The sequence below is a fragment of the Rhinatrema bivittatum genome, chromosome 9, assembly GCF_901001135.1.
Source record: "Rhinatrema bivittatum chromosome 9, aRhiBiv1.1, whole genome shotgun sequence".
Lineage (NCBI taxonomy): Eukaryota > Metazoa > Chordata > Amphibia > Gymnophiona > Rhinatrematidae > Rhinatrema > Rhinatrema bivittatum.
Window position 1 is genome coordinate 251,320,928 of NC_042623.1, and position 20,084 is coordinate 251,341,011.

A 20,084-nucleotide genomic window follows, 5' to 3' on the forward strand; every position below is an offset into this window, starting at 1 on the left:
CTTTAAATCAGATATTATAATTGCCCCATATCAGGATGAGCAAAAAGTTATATTATCCTTTTGTGATTATTCTGTGTGTAACTCTGATTTGGGTTCTCACACACTTAGTACAGGAGCTGAATTCTGGTCTTCTCTCTGTCTGCCCCGAATGAAGGTTCATGGTTGGAGGGAAGAATAGACCTCCAAGACCCTGGGCATTGCCTGTCATCTTTTTATGAGTGCCAATAAAGAAGCCAGACATAATGATGATCCAAAATAAAACTTTACTAAAATGGTAGTTCAATTTGGATAATATGGCAATTGATACAAACCCCTCACGTTAACTCCTGTAAGGGAGTCTTTTAAGGATTATCTGGTATTAAAATCAGATAACGTATGTCACAAGTTCAAATAAAAGGGAGCAGAATAGTTACACTTTTTAGAAGTAGACAATGAGAATTTTATTGTAGCATCGTAAAGTACCCAATGGTTTTATAATTGGTAGACATAAAACCATTGTATATTTTCACTCTTGTTACAAAGGTTATAAAAACCCCTGCGTTTAACTCAAAGTTAATTTGCACTTGTCAAATGCAATGCCAGTTAAACTACCCTAGCTTGAAGTAGTAAATTAGCCAGTTTTCTTATGCTGTCCAAGTGTGCATGAAGAGATCTCTGGAATGTTCTCAGGCTCAGGTTGCCCTTCTGGAGATTCAGCATTCTCAGCATAGAGGGAAGCCAGCTAGACCTCCAGCAGGCAAATGACAGGTTAACACCACCAGTTTTAGGGCAGTAGACCTAGAATGTACAGCTTCCTCTGTAAGTTATGCAGCCAGGATGGGGTGAAGATTCCTTGGTTTGCCAGGGCTTACGCAAGGATGAGGTCAGCAAGTATTCCATAGTTAATGGAGCAGGGTTGGGCTATGTTGGGCTGGTAGCCCAGTCTCAAAACTTAGCTTGAGCTTCATGAAAAGTCTCAGGTGCCAAGTTCTTGGATGTGAAGTTTGCGTGAATAAGATCAAGCAGTGCAGCACAATGCAGCAGTACAGTCCAGAAACTTTTATTTCTTCTCCGGATTTCGTACATTTACGGATGATCCAGAAGTTAATATCGATTGGATAGTACTACAGTCCACTGACATGGGATTGGTGGGCTTCCGATATGACTTCATCTTAGCTGGTACGTATATGCATTAGGGATGTGAATCGTTTTAGGACGATTAAAATTATCGTCCGATAATTTTAATATCGTCTTAAACCGTTATGGAACACAATACAATAGAGATTCTAACGATTTATCGTTATAAATCGTTAGAATCGTGAGCCGGCACACTAAAACCCCCTAAAACCCACCCCCGACCCTTTAAATTAAATCCCCCACCCTCCCGAACCCCCCCCAAATGACTTAAATAACCTGCGGGTCCAGCGGCGGTCCGGAACGGCAGCGGTCCGGAACGGGCTCCTGCTCCTGAATCTTGTTGTCTTCAGCCGGCGCCATTTTCCAAAATGGCGCCGAAAAATGGCGGCGGCCATAGACGAACACGATTGGACGGCAGGAGGTCCTTCCGGACCCCCGCTGGACTTTTGGCAAGTCTCGTGGGGGTCAGGAGGCCCCCCACAAGCTGGCCAAAAGTTCCTGGAGGTCCAGCGGGGGTCAGGGAGCGATTTCCCGCCGCGAATCGTTTTCGTACGGAAAATGGCGCCGGCAGGAGATCGACTGCAGGAGGTCGTTAAGCGAGGCGCCGGAACCCCCGCTGAACGACCTCCTGCAGTCGATCTCCTGCCGGCGCCATTTTCCGTACGAAAACGATTCGCGGCGGGAAATCGCTCCCTGACCCCCGCTGGACCTCCAGGAACTTTTGGCCAGCTTGTGGGGGGCCTCCTGACCCCCACGAGACTTGCCAAAAGTCCAGCGGGGGTCCGGAAGGACCTCCTGCCGTCCAATCGTGTTCGTCTATGGCCGCCGCCATTTTTCGGCGCCATTTTGGAAAATGGCGCCGGCTGAAGACAACAAGATTCAGGAGCAGGAGCCCGTTCCGGACCGCTGCCGTTCCGGACCGCCGCTGGACCCGCAGGTTATTTAAGTCATTTGGGGGGGGTTCGGGAGGGTGGGGGATTTAATTTAAAGGGTCGGGGGTGGGTTTTAGGGGGTTTTAATGTGCCGGTTTTGCGATTTTTCGATTTTTCACGATTTTTCACGATATTTTACCCCCCCAAACGGCAACAATACGATTCCCTCCCCCTCCCAGCTGAAATCGATCGTTAAGACGATCGAGGACACGATTCACATCCCTAATATGCATATTCTCACAAAGATGAAGACTTCAGTGCCAGGAAAAATAGTGGAAAGTGTTCTAAACATCAGAATCACAGAACATATAGAAAGACATGGTTTAATGGAACAAAGTCAGCATGGCTTTACCCAAGGCAAGTCTTGCCTTACAAATCTGCTTCACGTTTTTGGAGGAGTTAATAAACATGTGGATAAAGGTGAACCTGTAGATGTAGTATACTTGGATTTTCAGAAGGCGTTTGACAAAGTCCCTCATGAGAGGCTTCTAGGAAAAGTAAAAAGTCATGGGATAGGTGGTGATGTCCTTTCGTGGATTACAAACTGGCTAAAAAAACAGGAAACAGAGAGTAGGATTAAATGGACAATTTTCTCAGTGGAAGGGAGTGAGCAGTGGAGTGCCTCAGGGATCTGTATTGGGACCCTTACTTTTCAATATATTTATAAAATGATCTGGAAAGGAATACGACGAGTGAGGTAATCAAATTTGCAGATGATACAAAATTGTTCAGAGTAGTTAAATCACAAGCAGATTGTGATAAATTGCAAGAAGACCTTGTGAGACTGGAAAATTGGGCATCCAAATGGCAGATGAAATTTAATGTGGATAAGTGCAAGGTGCTGCATATAGGGAAAAATAACCCATGCTATAGTTACACAATGTTAGGTTCCATATTAGGTGCTACCACCCAAGAAAGAGATCTAGGCATCATAGTGGATAACACATTGAAATCGTCGGTTCAGTGTGCTGCGGCAGTCAAAAAAGCAAACAGAATGTTGGGAATTATTAGAAAGGGAATGGTGAATAAAACGAAAAATGTCATAATGCCTCTGTATCGCTCCATGGTGAGACCGCACCTTGAATACCGTGTACAATTCTGGTCGCCACATCTCAAAAAAGATATAATTGCGATGGAGCAGGTACAGAGAAGGGCAACCAAAATGATAAGGGGAATGGAACAACTCCCCTATGAGGAAAGACTAAAGAGGTTAGGGCTGTTCAGCTTGGAGAAGAGACGACTGAGGGGGGATATGCTAGAGGTGCTTAAAATCATGAGAGGTCTAGAACGGGTAGATCTGAATCAGTTATTTAGTCTTTCAGATAATAGAAAGACTAGGGGACACTCCATGAAGTTAGCATGTGGCACATTTAAAACTAATCGAACATTCTTCTTCACTCAACGCACAATTAAACTCTGGAATTTGTTGCCAGAGGATGTGGTTAGTGCAGTTAGTATAGCTGTGTTTAAAAAAGGATTGGATAAGTTCTTGGAGGAGAAGTCCATTACCTGCTATTAAGTTCACTTAGAGAATAGCCACTGCCATTAGCAATGGTTACATGGAATAGACTTAGTGTTTGGGTAATTGCCAGGTTCTTATGGCCTGGATTTGCCTCTGTTGGAAACAGGATGCTGGGCTTGATGGACCCTTGGTCTGACCCAGTATGGCAGGTTCTTATGTTCTCCTCACTGCTGGATACAGAGTTTGTCAAGGCCACAGACCTAGCAGTACCAGCAAAATTGTAAGGTGAAGACAGAGTGCTTGATATGATGAACAGCAGTTTTTGTCCCCTGTATGTAGTTCTCACAGGCAGAAGCCATCATGTCACTTAACTTGTATCTTGTGTTGCTCAGGCCTGCAAACTTTGGTTCAGTTACACACTCTTGTCAGGGTCATTGGCTTATCACTGCCCTCTGTAATGCAACTGAAAACAGTAAAATCTGTGAATCTTTGGTTCTTTAATCTCTCCCTGAGGATCCCTTTCTTCTCCTTGGATAGAACATGAGGCTGCCATAGTTACTCTGAAGAGGATTCTTGTATCCCCTTAAGCATTTCCCCATGAAATATCTGGGATCCACTGCTTGAGCTTGAAATTTTTCCTCTTCTCTTGTACTTTGTGGGCATCTCCTTAGCAGTTTTCTTTTAGGGAGCACCAATGTGGTGGCTCAGTTCCTCCTCTTTCCCTCAGGTTATGGTACCAGCTGAATATCCAACTCCTCTCAAACCAGTTGTCAAATTGGCAATATAATCTCTTGGAGATAGGGATGCCTAGGAGACTTGAAAAGAAAAACACTCAAATCTTCACTTCTTTCTTTATCTCTTTTCGGTAGGAAAGGTGGATAAAATATCCTCCCAACAACAACAAAAAAATCACACAAAAGGGGGCCCATTTTAAAATTTAAGCGCGCGGGGTACATTTGTGCGCGCTACCTGGTGCGCACAAATGTACACCCGATTTTACAACATGCGCGCGCTGCCACGCACATGTTATAAAATCCGGGGTCGGCGCGCGCAAGGGGGTGCACACTTGTGCACCCCCTTGCGCGCACTGAGCCCAAGGGGAGCCCCGATGGCTTTCCCCATTCCCTCCAAGGCCGCTCCGAAATCGGAGCGGCCTTGGAGGAAATTTTTTTTTTTTTACTCCCCCCCCCCCCCTACCTAAATCCCACCCCCCCCCCCACACACCTTATCTCGATGAGTTGCGCGCCGGCACCCTGCCAGTGCGCCATACCCCAACACAGGCCGCTGTGTCGGAGCACTCTGCCCCGCCCCCGGACCGCCCCTTTTTCGAAGCCCCGGGACATACGCACGTCCCAGGGCTTGTGCGCACCGCCGAGCCTATGCAAAATAGGCTCCGCACACGCAGGGGTAGGTTTTCGGGGGGGGTTACGTGTGTATCGTACGCTCGTAACCCTTTGAAAATCTACCCCTAAGTCAACAGCTCTAAAAGAGAGATAAATTATCAACCGTGAGTTTAAGTTGGAAAAAAAAAATCGTTTAACTGTCTAAGGCTCCTCAGACAAGGCTTTGGGTCTGTTCCATGAAAACTTAAGGGAGCTGAACAGAAAAGCTCCTACTCTTTCAACTCCAAACTAAAACTTCCACTCAGACACCAGGAGTCACTTGCTAATATGAAAGCGAGAATAAACACTTCAGCAGCCTGCAGTGGCAAAGGTGGCTACATTCTTCTTCTTTATTCTGCATGACCTAGCTACTAGGCCACATTCCTTCGCAGGGATTATAGTGAGGCCTGTAGGAATTCTATATGTATAATTAACATATTAGTGAAACTATTCATCATAGACTTTAATAGGAGAATTTCTGGGAAACGATGGAAAATGGCAACATTTGCATTTTACCAGTTTATAAAAATAATAATAATAAAAAAATAAAGGCCAGGGATTTTGGAATGCAGCCAAACACTTCACCTGTTTCATGAAAAATGTTCCCATTAAATTTTGTGGTGAAAAAAAAATTGTAGAAGTTGACATTTTAATGATAGAAGAAAAAAAGGCCATCTGCCCCCTCATATCCATTCATTTATTTTTCTGCCCTCACTCCTTGAGATGTATCACAGCTGCCAGCCATAGACAATGTCAGTCTTTATCCAAGCCAGATGAACTTTGTACAAATCAACCTCTCTCATTGGTACCTGTCATTGATTCAAATGATAGAAATTCATCAGTTATATCAAATCTGCAGTTAATTCCTCTGACCGTATATGTAAAACCACCCCGCAAACCCACTCCATACCCCCAACCCGTCCCAAGTTGAAAGTGGCTCCTCTTACAGTGATATATATATATATATATATATATATCATGCACATATACATTGGTATATATATAGCATGTACATTGACTATCACTCAATTTAAATCTTGCATTAGTGTGCATTACTCTACTGCATTCTGCACTAGCAGACCCTCATTTCCATTAACTCCTCCCAATTGCAATCTAAATGTTAAATTTGCATACTAACACGTGTTGCGATATTTATCACATGCCTTAGGGCCCTAATGCATTTTGATGAATGATCTGATTAGACGGATAACTATTAATTTATCTAAATGGGTTTTGAATATAGACGTCATAGAGTTAAGCAATTTTCAGATGATTTAGGTGGGTAAGGTGCTTTTTGCCTTTGTAAATCACAATGAGAATCCCCTACCCACTACCACAGAAAAAAAAATGTAACAACAAGTCTTAATGCCACTTCAGACACATTACTGCTTCATAATGAGGCCACAATTTATTTATTTATTTATTTATTTATTTAAAGGCTTTTATATACCGGAGTTCATGCACTTGTGCATACCACTTCGGTTTACACAGAACAAGGAACAGAAAATTACATCAAACAGATTGAACAATTAAACAAATATACAATAGCCTACTGGTAAGGCTTGATTCTTGTGTGTCTGTGGTAGTGCTGATTGCTTTTACTATTTTCTTAAGCAGATATACCGTCATCAAAAGAAGTAAGGCAATAGCTTTGTGTTATTATTATTATTATTATTATTTTTAATAAGTATTTATTCATTTCAAAAAATAACACAAGAATACACTTTTGATAGAAAAAAACATTGAGACTTGGAATACACAAAAGAAAAATAAGAAATATATACAGATATTGTATATCACTGTACAAAATCCTAAGTCTCAATTAAAGAGGATCAAAAAATATAAGCTTAGAATTTTGATGAGTGAAAATACTTTTGCAGGGATAACGAAGAATAAATTTAGCGCCAAGGGATACAAACTCTTGACACTTCATAACACATTTTTTCTTCTTTCCTGCGTAGCACGTATGATGTCTGGATACATCCATACACATTGACCAAAAAATAGTGATGTTCTGTGGCGAAAAAACATTTTTAGAACAAAGTCACGTTCTTTGGAAAAAACAAAGGAAACAATTAATGTCCCCCGATTAGAGATCACTGGATCAGTAGAAGATTCTAAAATCTCTGTTAAATTCAAACTTGGCTGGTGGATAGAAACATTGAAATCCACTTTGGAATTCTTTAAAAAGTAAAGTTTAGCAATAGAAGGCATGAGGTCGGATGGAATCTCTAGGACTTCTGAAGCATATTTCTTAAAGGTATCCAATGGGGAAAACCAATCACTCAATGGGAAATTCAAAACTCTGAGATTTAAATAGTGAAGGGAATTCTCAATATTTTCTAACTTTGTAGAATGAATCGATTCAGATTGAATTAAATTCTTCTAAATATTTTGGCAAGTAGCAATTTGATTGCCCATGTCAGCTATCTTTTCTCCATTTTGGAAACCAGCAATTCTGATATATATAATCAATTTCAAGGCACTGAAGTGATGCCAACCAGGGAGGAAATAGATTTCTCTAAGGTCATTAAAGCAGACCAAACTGAATCCAAAGTCACCATAGTAGGCCTATCCAGCATAGGAGAAACAATAGGATTCCTCAAACTTTTTTTGGTGGGAGGCAATGGAAGGCCTCCAAATTCCTCTGCTCCCCACAGTGGCGTTGAGGCTTGGATCCGTGCAATTGCTGCAGTCTCTACAACAAGCCCGGCATCCCCAGGCGTTCCCGGAAGCTCCACAAGTCCTGCAGACAGACTCCCAACTAGAGGACTCATATCAGTGAGAGGAGCCTCCCCAGAAGCCACCGATCCATCACTATCTGAAACTGCCCACATGGCAGCAAGGCTGGTCCCGTCGGTGATACCAGCTGTGGAGGGGATGGAGTAATTGGCACGCCAGGCTCAGAGAGATGTCAGTGTCCGTAAAGAGGGCCGCACACTCCTCTGCTCCTCCACCCAAGGAACCAGCAATTGGCGATAATGGCCCAGCGGGGGCTAGGAACCAACAATCTTGAGCTGAGAAGGGTCAGAAGAGTAGGTAGCAGGGGACACCTCCTGGACTTTCACCTTTCACATGGTATGCAGCATCATGCAAAACAGAAATAAGGAATAGGTAAGAGCTCCTAGCACACCATGTCTCTGCTTGGAAATCATCTTGTCCCCTATCGACGTCTTGTGTTCCTTATAAAATATTTCACTCCACAGTCCTGAATTAATATTGATGCATATTACTCTGGTGTGTTTACAGCATTTGTACAACAAATTATCTTTACTATATATATGGGGGTAGATTTTCAAAGGATTACTTGCGTAATATATGCGCGTAACCCTTTTAAAAACCCTCCTGCGCATGCCGAGCCTATTTTGCATAGGCTTGGCGGTGCACGCAAGCCCCTGGACGCACGTATGTCCCGGGGCTTCGAAAAAGGGTCAGGGTGGGGGCGGGGTGTGGGCGTGGCGCAGGTCCGGGGGCGGGACCGAGGCCTCCTGCACAGCGGCTGTGCCGGGGGATGGCGCGCCGGCAGCTGGCCAGCACACGCAAGATACGCCTGGCAGAGGCAGGCATAAATACTTGAAATAAGGTGGAGGGGATTTAGGTAGGGCTGGGGGGGTGGGTTAGATAGGGGAAGGGAGGGGAAGGTGAGGGGGAGCAGAAGAAAAGTTCCCTTTGAGGCCGCTCCGATTTCGGTGCGGCCTCGGAGGGAACAGAGAAAGCCATCGGGACTCCCCTAGGGCTTGGCGCGCGCAAGGTGCACTAGTGTGCACCCCCTTATGTGCGCTGACCCCGGATTTTATAACATGCGCGTGGCAGCACGCGCATGTTATAAAATCGGTTGTACATTTGTGCGCGCCGGATAGTGTGCACAAATGTACCCCGTGCGCACTGGTTTAAAAATCTGCCCCATGGGGTTCATATTCAGTGTCATTTAGCCAAATAACACACAGGTTATCTAGCTAAATGCCAACCTTTGAAAATTTTGGGCATTTATCCAGCTAAACTTTAGCCAGATATCTTTATTATCCGGCTAAAATTTAGACAGATAACGTTGGCGGGTTTCTGGGAGGAGCTATATTAACTTGCTAAGTTATCTGGATAACTGATATTCAGAGTTAGCCCGATAATTTATACAACTAGCTCTGGTCGCACTAAAGAACTGTCCTAAAGTTAGCCGGGTAAATTTTTTTGGCTGTTTTAAGATAGCCGGCTATATTCAGTAGTGTGGCCGCACTACTAAATATCCCTCAAAACCCGCTCCTGCACGCGTCGAGCCTATTTTGTATAGGCCCGGCGATGTGGGCGAGGCCCGGCACATGCATATGTCCCAGGGCTTGAAAAAGGGGCGGGGCAGCAGCCTTCAGGCACACCGGCCATTTGCCGCTGTGCTCGGGATCGCGGGTCGGCCATTGTCCGGGGCGCGCAACTTATAAGATAAATATAAGGGGAGGGTTTAGGTAGGGCTGGGGGGGGTGGGTTAGGTAGGGGAAGGGAGGGGGAAGGTGGGGGTGGCGGGAGGGAACGGAGGAAGGCTGCATGGCTCGGCGCGCACAAGTTGCACAATTGTGCACCCCCTTGCGTGCGCCGACCCTGGATTTTATAACCTGCGCCCGCATGTTATAAAATCGGGCGTGCATTTGTGTGCGCCGGGTTGCGCGTTCCTCTTAAAATCCGGCCGTATGTGTTTTAAATGCTGTTCGGAAAATTAAAAAGTCACCTACAGTCAGCTGTTTTTTTTCATCTTGGGATTTTGTATCAACATGCTGTGACTGTATGTTAGCAGTGCAATCTTTCTCCATTCACATTATAAGGCTCTGTTGGGAATTAGAACCACGGTAGTTCAAGGCTTTAATCCATTCGGCAGCCTGGCGGACTACACTTTGAATAAATAGCGCTTATTCTGTTCTTGTATGCCTTCATTTGAAGACAGTTAAACCCTGTGTTCTCATGTTTTCCATCAGGCACAGTAATTCCTTTCTCCACCATTTACAATACACAAGGATTCAAAGAGCCCAATATACAAACATATCTAACCGGATGTCCAATTAAAGTGCGAGTCCTGGAAGTAGAACGCTTCACTTCAACATCAAAGGTCAGAGCTTCCGTCCTACATTAACTGGATTATTAGTAAGTGGCATAAAAAGTCTGTAATCCACGTGGTACCAAAAGAAACATCTCTAACCGCGTACGCCCACAAATATCATTTATGAAACATGCAAAAACAATGGTTTTTGCTGAATTGCAAGAAATCAAGTGTGGATAAATACATTTACAAAAAAATTGAAAACCAATGCTGCAGAGCAGATATCTCTGATATTCCACCCTTTCCCCACGTAGAAAGGGTTTTGCAGATCTGGGGCCATCATGATTTTATCTGTAACACTACCAAAATTGCCCACGATTGAGACAAAACATTTAAAGAGGATAAAAAGTTCCTCTTTTGAGTGTGCTGTGGCAATCAAAAAACCAAACAGAATGTTAGGAATTATTAGGAAGGGACTGGCAAATAAAACAATGGATGTCATAATACCTCTGTATCGCTCCATGAGACCACATCTTGAATACTGTGTGCAATTCTGGTCGCCACATCTCAAAAAAGATATAGTTGCAATGGAGAAGGTACAGAGAAGGGAGACCAAAATAAGGGGCATGGAACGGCTGCCCTGTGAGAAAAGGCTAAGGAAGTTAGGGCTGTTAAGTTTGGAGAAGAAACAACTGAGGGGGAATATGATAGAGGTCTACAAAATCATGAAAGGACATGAACATGTTAATGTAAATCAGTTATTTACTCTCTCAGGTAATAGAAGTACCAGGGGGCACTCCATGAAGTTAGCAAGTAGCTCATTTAAAACAAATCAAAGAAAATTTTTTCACTCAGCGCATAGTTAAGCTCTGGAATTCATTGTCAGAGGATGCGGTAACAGCAGTTAGTTTAACTGGATTTAAAAAAGGTTTGGATAAAATCCTAGAGGAAAAATCCATAAACTGCTATTAATTAATAAGCAATAGGAGCTTGAGATTTATTTAATATTTGAATACTTGCCAGGTACTTGTGACTTGGATTGGCCACTTTTGGAAACAGGATACTGGGCTTCATGGACCCTTGGTCTGACCCAATATAGCACATCTGGGGGTAGATTTTTAAAGGTGCGTGCGTGCGTCCACGTGGGCGTGCTTCCCGGCGTGCGCACATGGACCCGTTGATTTTATAACACACGCGCCACGTGCACCTGCTATAAAATCCGTGGGCCGCGCGCACATTGGCGCCAGATTTTATAATCCACACGAGCATCGCAGGTGGAGCGCGTGAGGGGGGGAGGACTTCTGCAATTTCCACGCGGCGATGCACCCTGGCCTTTCCCAGTTCCCTCCCAGTCCATGCCAATTAAGTAGCAGACTGGGTGGGAACTTCCCTACCTCCCCACCCCCTAAACGCTTTTTTCTACCTTTTCTTTTTTTGCTTACTGGTCCGCTGGAGTAGAAGCAGCTTGCACGCACCGGCCGACTGCTGGCGCGCGTTTCCCCCGCACAGCGGCCATGCGCGTGGCTGGACCCCTTTGAAAATGCACGCAGCGTGTGCAAGGCCCAGCCATACGCGTGAGCCCCGTTTTTTTACGTTCGCGGCCCATTTAAAATTCACCCGCTTATGCTCTTGCCATATCGTTTATTCTAAACCCTTCTTCCCTTCTTAAAATCTTATAAAAGACGTAACAAGAGGCAATCGCCTTATATCAGTGCAAAGTGAAGGTGAGAACATATGAGAAGACTTTACACACCTCTAAAGTTCTTCATGTATACACCGGAACGATTTTTTTTATGCGTGTTTTTCTCTGCAGGTACCAAGTCCAAACATTTACACTATCGAGTTAAACCATGGAGAATTCACATGGCAAGTAAAACGGAAATTCAAGCACTTTCAAGACCTGCACAGAGAACTTCTGAGATACAAAGCTTTCATCCGAATCCCTATTCCTATACGAAGGTAACTGCTGCAGTCATTCAGAAAGTAAGCATTTGCAACCCAGATTTGATAGAAACCATTCTTTGTGCTATTATTTATTTATTTATGATTTTTAGATGGGGGCTTTAACCAGGATGCCTCAGAAGAAGCCACAAAATAATCAGCGTTCAGGACAGATTAGAGATATGCGCACTAATTTTTTTTGTCTTGTTTTTTCATTTTTTGGAAATTTTCTGTTCATTTTTCATTTTCAGGATTTTTATTTTTTTTCGTTTCTAAGGTTTTGGGAAATAGTGCATACTATTTGCAAATAATACACAATATTTACTAATAGGGCATACTATATGCTAATAGTGTGCGCCATTTTCCAACTAAACGAAAACGGGCTTTTCATCACATTTTATACTTTTTGTTTCAATTGAATATACATCACTAATACATAGTCTCTGATAATGAACGGAAAACAGGACAGTTGAGGAATCAGGTATTAGGATAAGCCCATTTTTAAGTAGATGGATGTTTGATTTGACTGGAAGTTTGCCCAAAGGGGGAACTCCTTAGGCACAATAAGGGAGTTTGCTTCAGCAAGGAGAAAGCCCAAAGGCGAGAAAGGTCCAGCTTAGTGCTTGGGATTCATAGAAATGAAATGTACTGGAACGTATTGCGGGACAGGTCATGAATGATGTGCAAATGCTACCTTTCTAGTCACACGGTTAGAAGACAAACCATTCGGCGGGGAGAAGCAAGACAGATGCCGTCTCTTCCCCGGACCTCTGAAGTCATGGCCAGGGAAGAGCAGGTCTCCAGTAGACGGGTAAATGGTCTTTTGTTTCTCTCATAGTGAACAATAGGAGCAATTTTCTCAGAGATCTGTGTATCTGCCAAAGTATTGTGTACTCCTACCTTGCACATTCTATTTTGTGCCGGTGGCCGTGAAAGGTATAATAGATTTGCTTGCGTTCAAAAGTGTTTTCCTCTCACACCTGAATGTGCCCCTTGCAATCCAGCTAAAAGAACCTGCATTGTGGAAGCCCATGCGATCTTTTGGGTGGGAAATTGCATTTTTCCGAGAGGACAATCTGAGCACAGTAATACGTTTTAACATGGCCAGATTGCCTGGAAGATTTTCCTGCCGATCCAAGAGATTCTATTATATATATATGTATGTATGTATGTATCTGTATATTAGGAGTGCTTACTTCTATAATAATTGAAATACTGATATGCAGATTTTAGCAGACTTTTTTTATTTTTTACTTTTCTGGAATATGCTTTCCACTTTGTGACCTTGAATGCTTTTGATATCATGCACATAATTGCTTTTTTTGCTGATTATTTTTCTGCTTCTCGTCTTAAGTTCATTCAAAGAATGTCTTTTATTCTGAATCTCTTGACCAGTTTTAGAATGCGAGATCGACATAGTCCGACTTTCAGCTGTGTTAAATCCTGTGCTACACATACTACAGGGCTGGCACGTTCCACTCCTTTTAAATTGGTTTCCCCAGCTGTACCGGCATAGGGGGGAGCCTGAATTTGTTAGATCTCAGAAGTTAAGCAAGGTTAGGCCTCGCTAGTACCTGGATGAGAGAAGTCCAGGTGTTGCGGGCTGTAGAAAGCAATGACAAAATTCCACCAATAAGAGGGCATCCGTACCCTGCTGGAGCCATAATCACCCAGTCTTCCCTTCCCCCAGGAATGGGTGCAAAGAGTATTGGGAAAACAAACAGATTTGCCTACAGCTCTCAGTGAAAGAAATCCCAATTGGTAGAACCACTAAGTCTTCCCTCTCAAAATAATCTTACTATGCTAACAAATTCCAAAAAGGAAGTTAAGAATAACAAACATTTTTTCCTGTAAAAATAAACTTTTCATGCTAGGGCAAATTCTGAAATTTTGCACCACTGTAGCACTATACAGTTTGGAAGAAGTATTTTTAAAGAAAGCTATTGATAGAAATGATCAGGGCTCTTCAATAAGATTTGTCAGTGCCCGAGTTATCTTCCTTTGAAACTGCCCTGCAACTCCTACAAAATTCAAGAACCTTCTGTGTAAACTGCTCTCCCACTGGATCCTTAGTAGGTCAAAGAGAAGAAACCTTGCAAAAAGAATTTAGGGCTTAATCTTGGTAAATTCCCCCAAGCAGATCCTTTCATTGAGTACTGGAAATTATAGATTTTGACACTGGGTCATAAGTATTGCATTATCAGGGTTTTCAGTTTTAAACTACAGCAGAATGCGTGAAAAAATCAAACACAGTAAAAAAAAAAAAAAAAAAAGCTGAGAGAAAACAAGGAAAATCATATTTAAGTCATTTAGAGGCCAATGTACTAAATTACCAGCAGCTTCGCAGAGCTATTACACTTTTAAGAATGACAAATAGCACTGGTAATCACGTTTGCAAATTTTAATGCACGACATTTTCTGTTTTTCTGCACATAATTTTGCATTCGTGTAACCATTCGCAGAAATTCTAGAAAATTGCTAATGAGCTCAAGATGCATGCAAATCAGCTGATTTGCAATTTTGGCATGGCAAATTACGAACAGAAAATCATGCAATGCCGGAAGATAAAGTCTGCGATTTTGCATGGACTTTACTGCAGAAGAAATCCCCATGAAGCCATTCGCACATTTTGTACATGGCCCAGTATTGAAAGCAGGCTATTCTCCAGCAGTCAGCCGCAGTTTAGTACAATGGTCTTATGATGTGATAATTTTGGTGATCTGAATTTGGCACAGTATTTAGAGATCTAGCCATCTTTTTAACCAATCCTCTGAAACAATGAGAGAGAACATCTAAAAGTGAAGAATGTTAATTGTAAGCCCAAAGATTTGATCTCCTAACAATCATTTAAAAATGTGACCTTCAACATATGCACTATGCTGTTGTCAAACGTATCTGGCTTTTCTTTCTATTTGGGGAGGATAACTTTCAAAGAATTCCACGCAGCCCTATATAAGCGCATATATGTCTGTGTGGAGATCTACTACAGTATTTTATAGCCTGCACATATCAGTTACATGCAGATTATAAAATGCACCTATGTCTGCTCCCAGCATACACATGTATGTTTCATTATGAGCGAATATTGGTAGTGCATTAAAAATGCATACTTTTTCTACCTATTTTAGAAATTACCAGTTTGCTGCTACCTCTACTAGTTCACCCAGTTCATTGAGACCCTCCTAATACCTCATCCTGAACTCACCCAGCTCACCCAGACTTCCCATCCGACAATAGCAGAGAACAGATGCATCTGATATCATTCGCACTAGATAATTAGGGGATGTAAAATTGCATGAATAAGTTGCTAAATATATTTGCATAAATCTTTTATAAAATATCAACTTTCATGCATCCCTCTTGGCCTCAATTCCTTATTTTGTGAAGGTAAATGTGTGCATGAAACCAAAATATTTTTGATGTTTATAAAATAGCATGCATGCATGTACATTCTACGTAGGTGTATGTTATCTAATTTTATGCAAGCAACTCCTTATAAAAATTGTGGGGTGAATTTTCACTTTCCTATTCACTTATCACTTCAAGATTTTTTATTCTGCTCCTTCCTTCTCTCCCAGGCTACATTTCTTTCACGTCTCAGTTATCTCACCTTATCGCACAATTAGAAAGCCTCAAACTGAGACTACCTGTAAGGCATCCTATAGATGGGACATTGAGGGCTGGATTTTAAAAAGGTTACATGCGTAAATCCGATTTCAGAGCGACCTAGGAGGGAAAGGAGGAAGGCAGCGCGGTTCTGAGCAGGCTGGCGCGCGCAAGGTGCACAATTGTGCACCCCCTTGCGCGTGCCGATCCCAGATTTTATAACATGCGCGCGCCTGCGCGTGTATGTTATAAAATCGGGCCTACACGTGTGCACACTGGGTAGCGCGCGCACACATATATGCCCGCACGCACGCTTTTAAAATCTACCCCTGAGTGAAAATCTTGAGAGATAACCCTGAGTAGTATCACAAAAGGAAAGTCTTTTCTTCCAAAACTCTTGACTCTTATGAACAGGGACTCTCCTACCAGAACTAACACCCAGGGCAAGGACAAAGATAAACATTTCATGATGGTGCAGAACATTGTACATGGTCATCAACATTCATTATGTGAATTTTTGTGAGAGTGCATTATTAAATATTAGAAGCAGTTTTTCTGCATAGAAAACTATGCAAGAAATGTAATCAGCAGGTGACCACAGGCACTGTCCAATGTCAGGGCAGATTTAGCAATGCTCAGTGACATCAAAATGTGCTCTGACCTCCCTGAGATTTCACCTTATGTGAACTGCCTTATTTTCCTATAGGAAATAATAATTATGTAACCCCAATACAGGGCGTGTGCTGAACTTCGCTGGGGCCACAGTAAATCATGGGGCTAAGTCCCGATTGTAAAGTCACCAGTCCTTTTGCTCCAAGGTGTGGGTTCTTGTCTAATGGGGGGGGGGGGGGGGGGAGGCTATCCTTCAAGGCACAGGAGTGGAGGTGGAATCCCTTCCCTGTGTGTTGTTAGCTGCTCTTTGGGATAGGTACACTCAAAAGAACGGGGTTCAAAATAATCAATTTGCATCAATAAAGATGTTCTCTTGGATCAAATGTCTTTTCTATCTCTATCACTCTCTGTCACTCTCTATCACTCTCTATCACTCTCTGTGGATGTGTCCCTCATTCCTGGGTCCTGAGCTTTGTTTACTCTCCATTGAGTGGAAAGATTAGTGTCCCAGGTGGGCCGGGGTATCCTATGTATGCTGGAATCCCTTCCCCAAACAATACCTGAGGTCCCAGTTGAACTCCCGATCCAGTCAGTGTCTTGTGTCCCAGGGTGGGGCATCCTGTGGGGGTCTCCAGATGACATGATTCTCCTACTCCAGATCTCCTCTCCCAAATGCTCCATTGGTCTTCCCTGTGGAAAAGGCCTTTAGGCTGGGAATAATCAGATCTTCCTTTTTCCCAGTCTGTGGGTAAGGAAGGATGGCTCAAAAACTCCCACTTAGGATAAAAAAAAAATTTCAAAACCCAAAGTCTTCTTAACTCCAAGGAGAAATTCTCTTTCTTCTGGTGAGTCACCACTGTCCCGCCATGAATGGCAAGGGGCTCAGTAGGTCTTCAGAACCAAGGAGTCACAAAAGAGAAAAAAAACTCCAAAAACTGACCTCACCAAGAACAGTCCACTGTACTCAAAATCCCGAGGCAAACCCTTTCAAGTAGGGAGTGCACTGGTAAGGGAAAATCCTCGCTGCTAAAGGTCAGGCTGGGAGGCTTAAACTAAAAATAGGGGAAAATACAGCTCCTTCCTCCTCCAACTCCAAACCAAAATGCCATACTGCTTCTCTACTCCCCCTCCATTATGCAACCAGGAGCTCACCACTCCAGCAAGCCTCAGTGGAGGTGTTGTATTGAATGGTAGGCCCTTCTCCTAACTCTCTAACCCGAGGACTTCGACCAGGGCCATCTTGTGGACATCTGCAGCGTCTCGACAATAAAAAAAAGGACTGTAGGTGTTGGGCGCATTGAGGGCACACGATGAGTTTGAACCGAGGATCACCGGGCACTCTATTCTCTGTGACACAAATGTGGATGAAGTTGGATGAACGGTTGAAAAGGTCATTGGGTGGGGGATGGGGAAAGAGGGCAGATAGATTCAATGATCTTATAAGGTCAGTTTCCCTGTAGGAAATCAGGGTAAAAAAAAACAAAACTCAAAAATACTCCTAGCTGCAGCCAAGGACAAGCACAATGGAATCCAGAAAGGAAACTGCATTTTTATATTCTGCAAATAAGTAAAATTAGCAGGTGGGCCATGGATCACCATTCTCTGCTGCGGGGTGCTTGTCCATAGGGGGCAGCCGAAAAACTGTTCCCTATTCCCATGGCACTGGTCCTTAGCATTTTCTAAAGAGCAATGAGCTGGTTTGGGGCAAGTTCCTGCTGGACAGGAAGTGACATGGAAAAACTTGAGCTAAGCCAATAACGCACATGGGCAGATTCTGCCATAGGCTGAGCTGTAAATGAACCCAACAGCAATGCTCCTAAATGAAAAAAAGAAGTTCAAAAATTAAAATTATGAAGGGAGTTTCTAAAGCATACTCAAGACTCCTTTGTGTTTTTCAGAGGAAGTGAGAACTATGTTAAAGTTTCGCTATATATGTTTCCAAAGAATTCTGCTTTGCTTAATTTGTGCAACATAATTAGATTTTGATTTCTTTATTGCAGAAACAATTGGAAGATTATTTAACAAAGCTATTAAAAATGCCCATGTACAGGAATTACCATGCAACAGTAAGTTGAAATACTTAAAACATCAGATGTAGGTACCTGTTGATGCAAATGATTACAATAACTGTGACATGCTCCTGCTGTTTGTTTCCATTTTATAATTTGGGTATTAGGTGCAGTGCTTTGAGTTCAGTTTTCTCAACTGTTAGAGTGACGTATAACATGACTACTCTTGCCACAAATACTATAGGACCTTTATCTGCACATAGTAGAATAGAATTGCAGATACAAATCGATTTTTTTCAGCCAAGTAGTTTCCTCTTCCAGTTCAATTGGAACCAGACTCTCCTGGGCAACGGTACCATGAGCCTTCATGGGGTATTTTTTTCCTATTTTCATAACCTTCCCTAGCCTAGCTACGGTAAGGATGGCCCTTGGCAAGGAGCTCAGTATATGTGGGCCCTAGTCCTAGCCAGTATGTGTCACCATTGAGCAGTGGCTGGGCCTTCCTCTCCACCTTGTGCTGTGGATGCTTTTTTTTTTTTTTTTTTTTTTTTTTGCAGCACCCAAGTCCTGCCTGGTCCAGAGAGTGAAAGTCATACTTGGCTCTCAAACTTGGGTCCTCCGTGTGGCAACGCACAGAATGACCAATGACCCAGCAGCTTACCCCAGATAAACCTTACCTTCTGAAAGAACTTTTCTAACACAGTGCCTGCTATCTCCATGTCCAGGCATTGCAGCCGTGCTTAGCTCGGCAGGGGTTGCTGCTGCTACTGAACCACCAGCACATCTTCCTGCTCTGTTACACTGTTTCTAGCGGGCGTCTCTTGTGCACTTTTATCCCTGAAATACCATCAAGCTTCACAGTATTTTAGGGGCAGATTTTCAAAGCCTACGCACGCCGAGCCTATTTTGCACAGGCCCGGTGACACACGCAAGCTCCAGGACGCCTGTAAGTCCCGGGGCTTGAAAAAATGGGTGGGGTACGGGCGGGGCGGTCCGGGGGCGGGGTATGGGCGTGACCAGAGGCCTCTCCACTGCTGCTGGGCCCGGGGATTGCGCGCCTGCACGTGCAACCTACGCCTGCCCAGAGGCAGGCGTAAATAAAATAAAGGTAGGGGGGAGGATTTAGGTAGGGCTGGGGGGCGGGTTAGGGAGGGGAACGGAGAGGAAGGTGGGGGGTGCGGAAGGAAAGTTCTCTCCGAGGCCGCTCCGATTTCAGAGCGACCTCGGAGGGAACGGGGAAAAGCCATCGGGGCTCCCCTAGGGCTCGGCACGCGCAAGGGGGCGCACAAGTGTGCGCCCCCTTGCACGCGCCGACCCCGGATTTTATAACATGCACGCGGCTGCACACGCATGTTATAAAATCTACGCCCGCCCGTAAGTACGAAAATCTGGCCCTTAATGTACGCAAGTCATGATGTGAGGGTTCAGAACCCAAACTGGAAGATTTTATTTTTAAGGCCACTCAATTTCCCATGACCCAGAGATAGGAAGATCTGGAAATAATTTAAAGCAGTGCCTTAGTAGCAAGCCATGATAGTATTGAAAGGAAATTATTTTCCTTTCTTCTCTGACCCATCTTTCTTGCACTTTGAAATCTGAGAAACATGTCCAGTGACTATTAGACAACTCTGCTATAGAAGATGTCTGAATCCTAGCAGAAAAGCTTTTGCCGCTGTATTGTATTACCATTGTATTAATGAACGATTGAACTGTATAATTCTAACCAACGTTTTCATGTGAAGTTACAAGATGTTCCAAACCAGGTTACTTATGGCCCCATCAGTTGTGTTTTAAATTATCATACGTTCTTATTTCAGATGGAATTCATTGACGTAAACCAGCTGTCTTTTATCCATGACCTTGGACCAAAGGGAATGTAAGTCGAGATGCGAGCTACTTCAATTGCACTTTGCAAAGAGCACTAGGGTTATTTGTTTTCTGCTTAAGTTTGAAATGAAACATGTCCAAAAGTTGTAATCTAACAGTTGCTGGAAGTGTTCTCAT

At 43.5% G+C, this 20,084-nt stretch overlaps 1 protein-coding gene across 5 annotated transcripts in view; it reads left to right on the forward strand.

The window, feature by feature from the left end:
* The window catches only part of PLD1 (phospholipase D1), a 301,509-nt gene that overhangs the window by 158,145 nt on the left and 123,280 nt on the right, over positions 1–20,084 (forward strand). For 4 of the 5 annotated variants that reach the window (XM_029615277.1, XM_029615278.1, XM_029615280.1 and 1 more), the window contains 5 exons: positions 9,851–9,981; positions 11,726–11,871; positions 12,556–12,664; positions 18,072–18,137; positions 19,898–19,956. In XM_029615277.1, coding sequence (XP_029471137.1) covers positions 9,851–9,981; positions 11,726–11,871; positions 12,556–12,664; positions 18,072–18,137; positions 19,898–19,956 — 511 coding nt within the window. The remainder of the gene's footprint in view (positions 1–9,850; positions 9,982–11,725; positions 11,872–12,555; positions 12,665–18,071; positions 18,138–19,897; positions 19,957–20,084) is intronic. The other variant, XM_029615279.1, reaches the window with a different exon arrangement.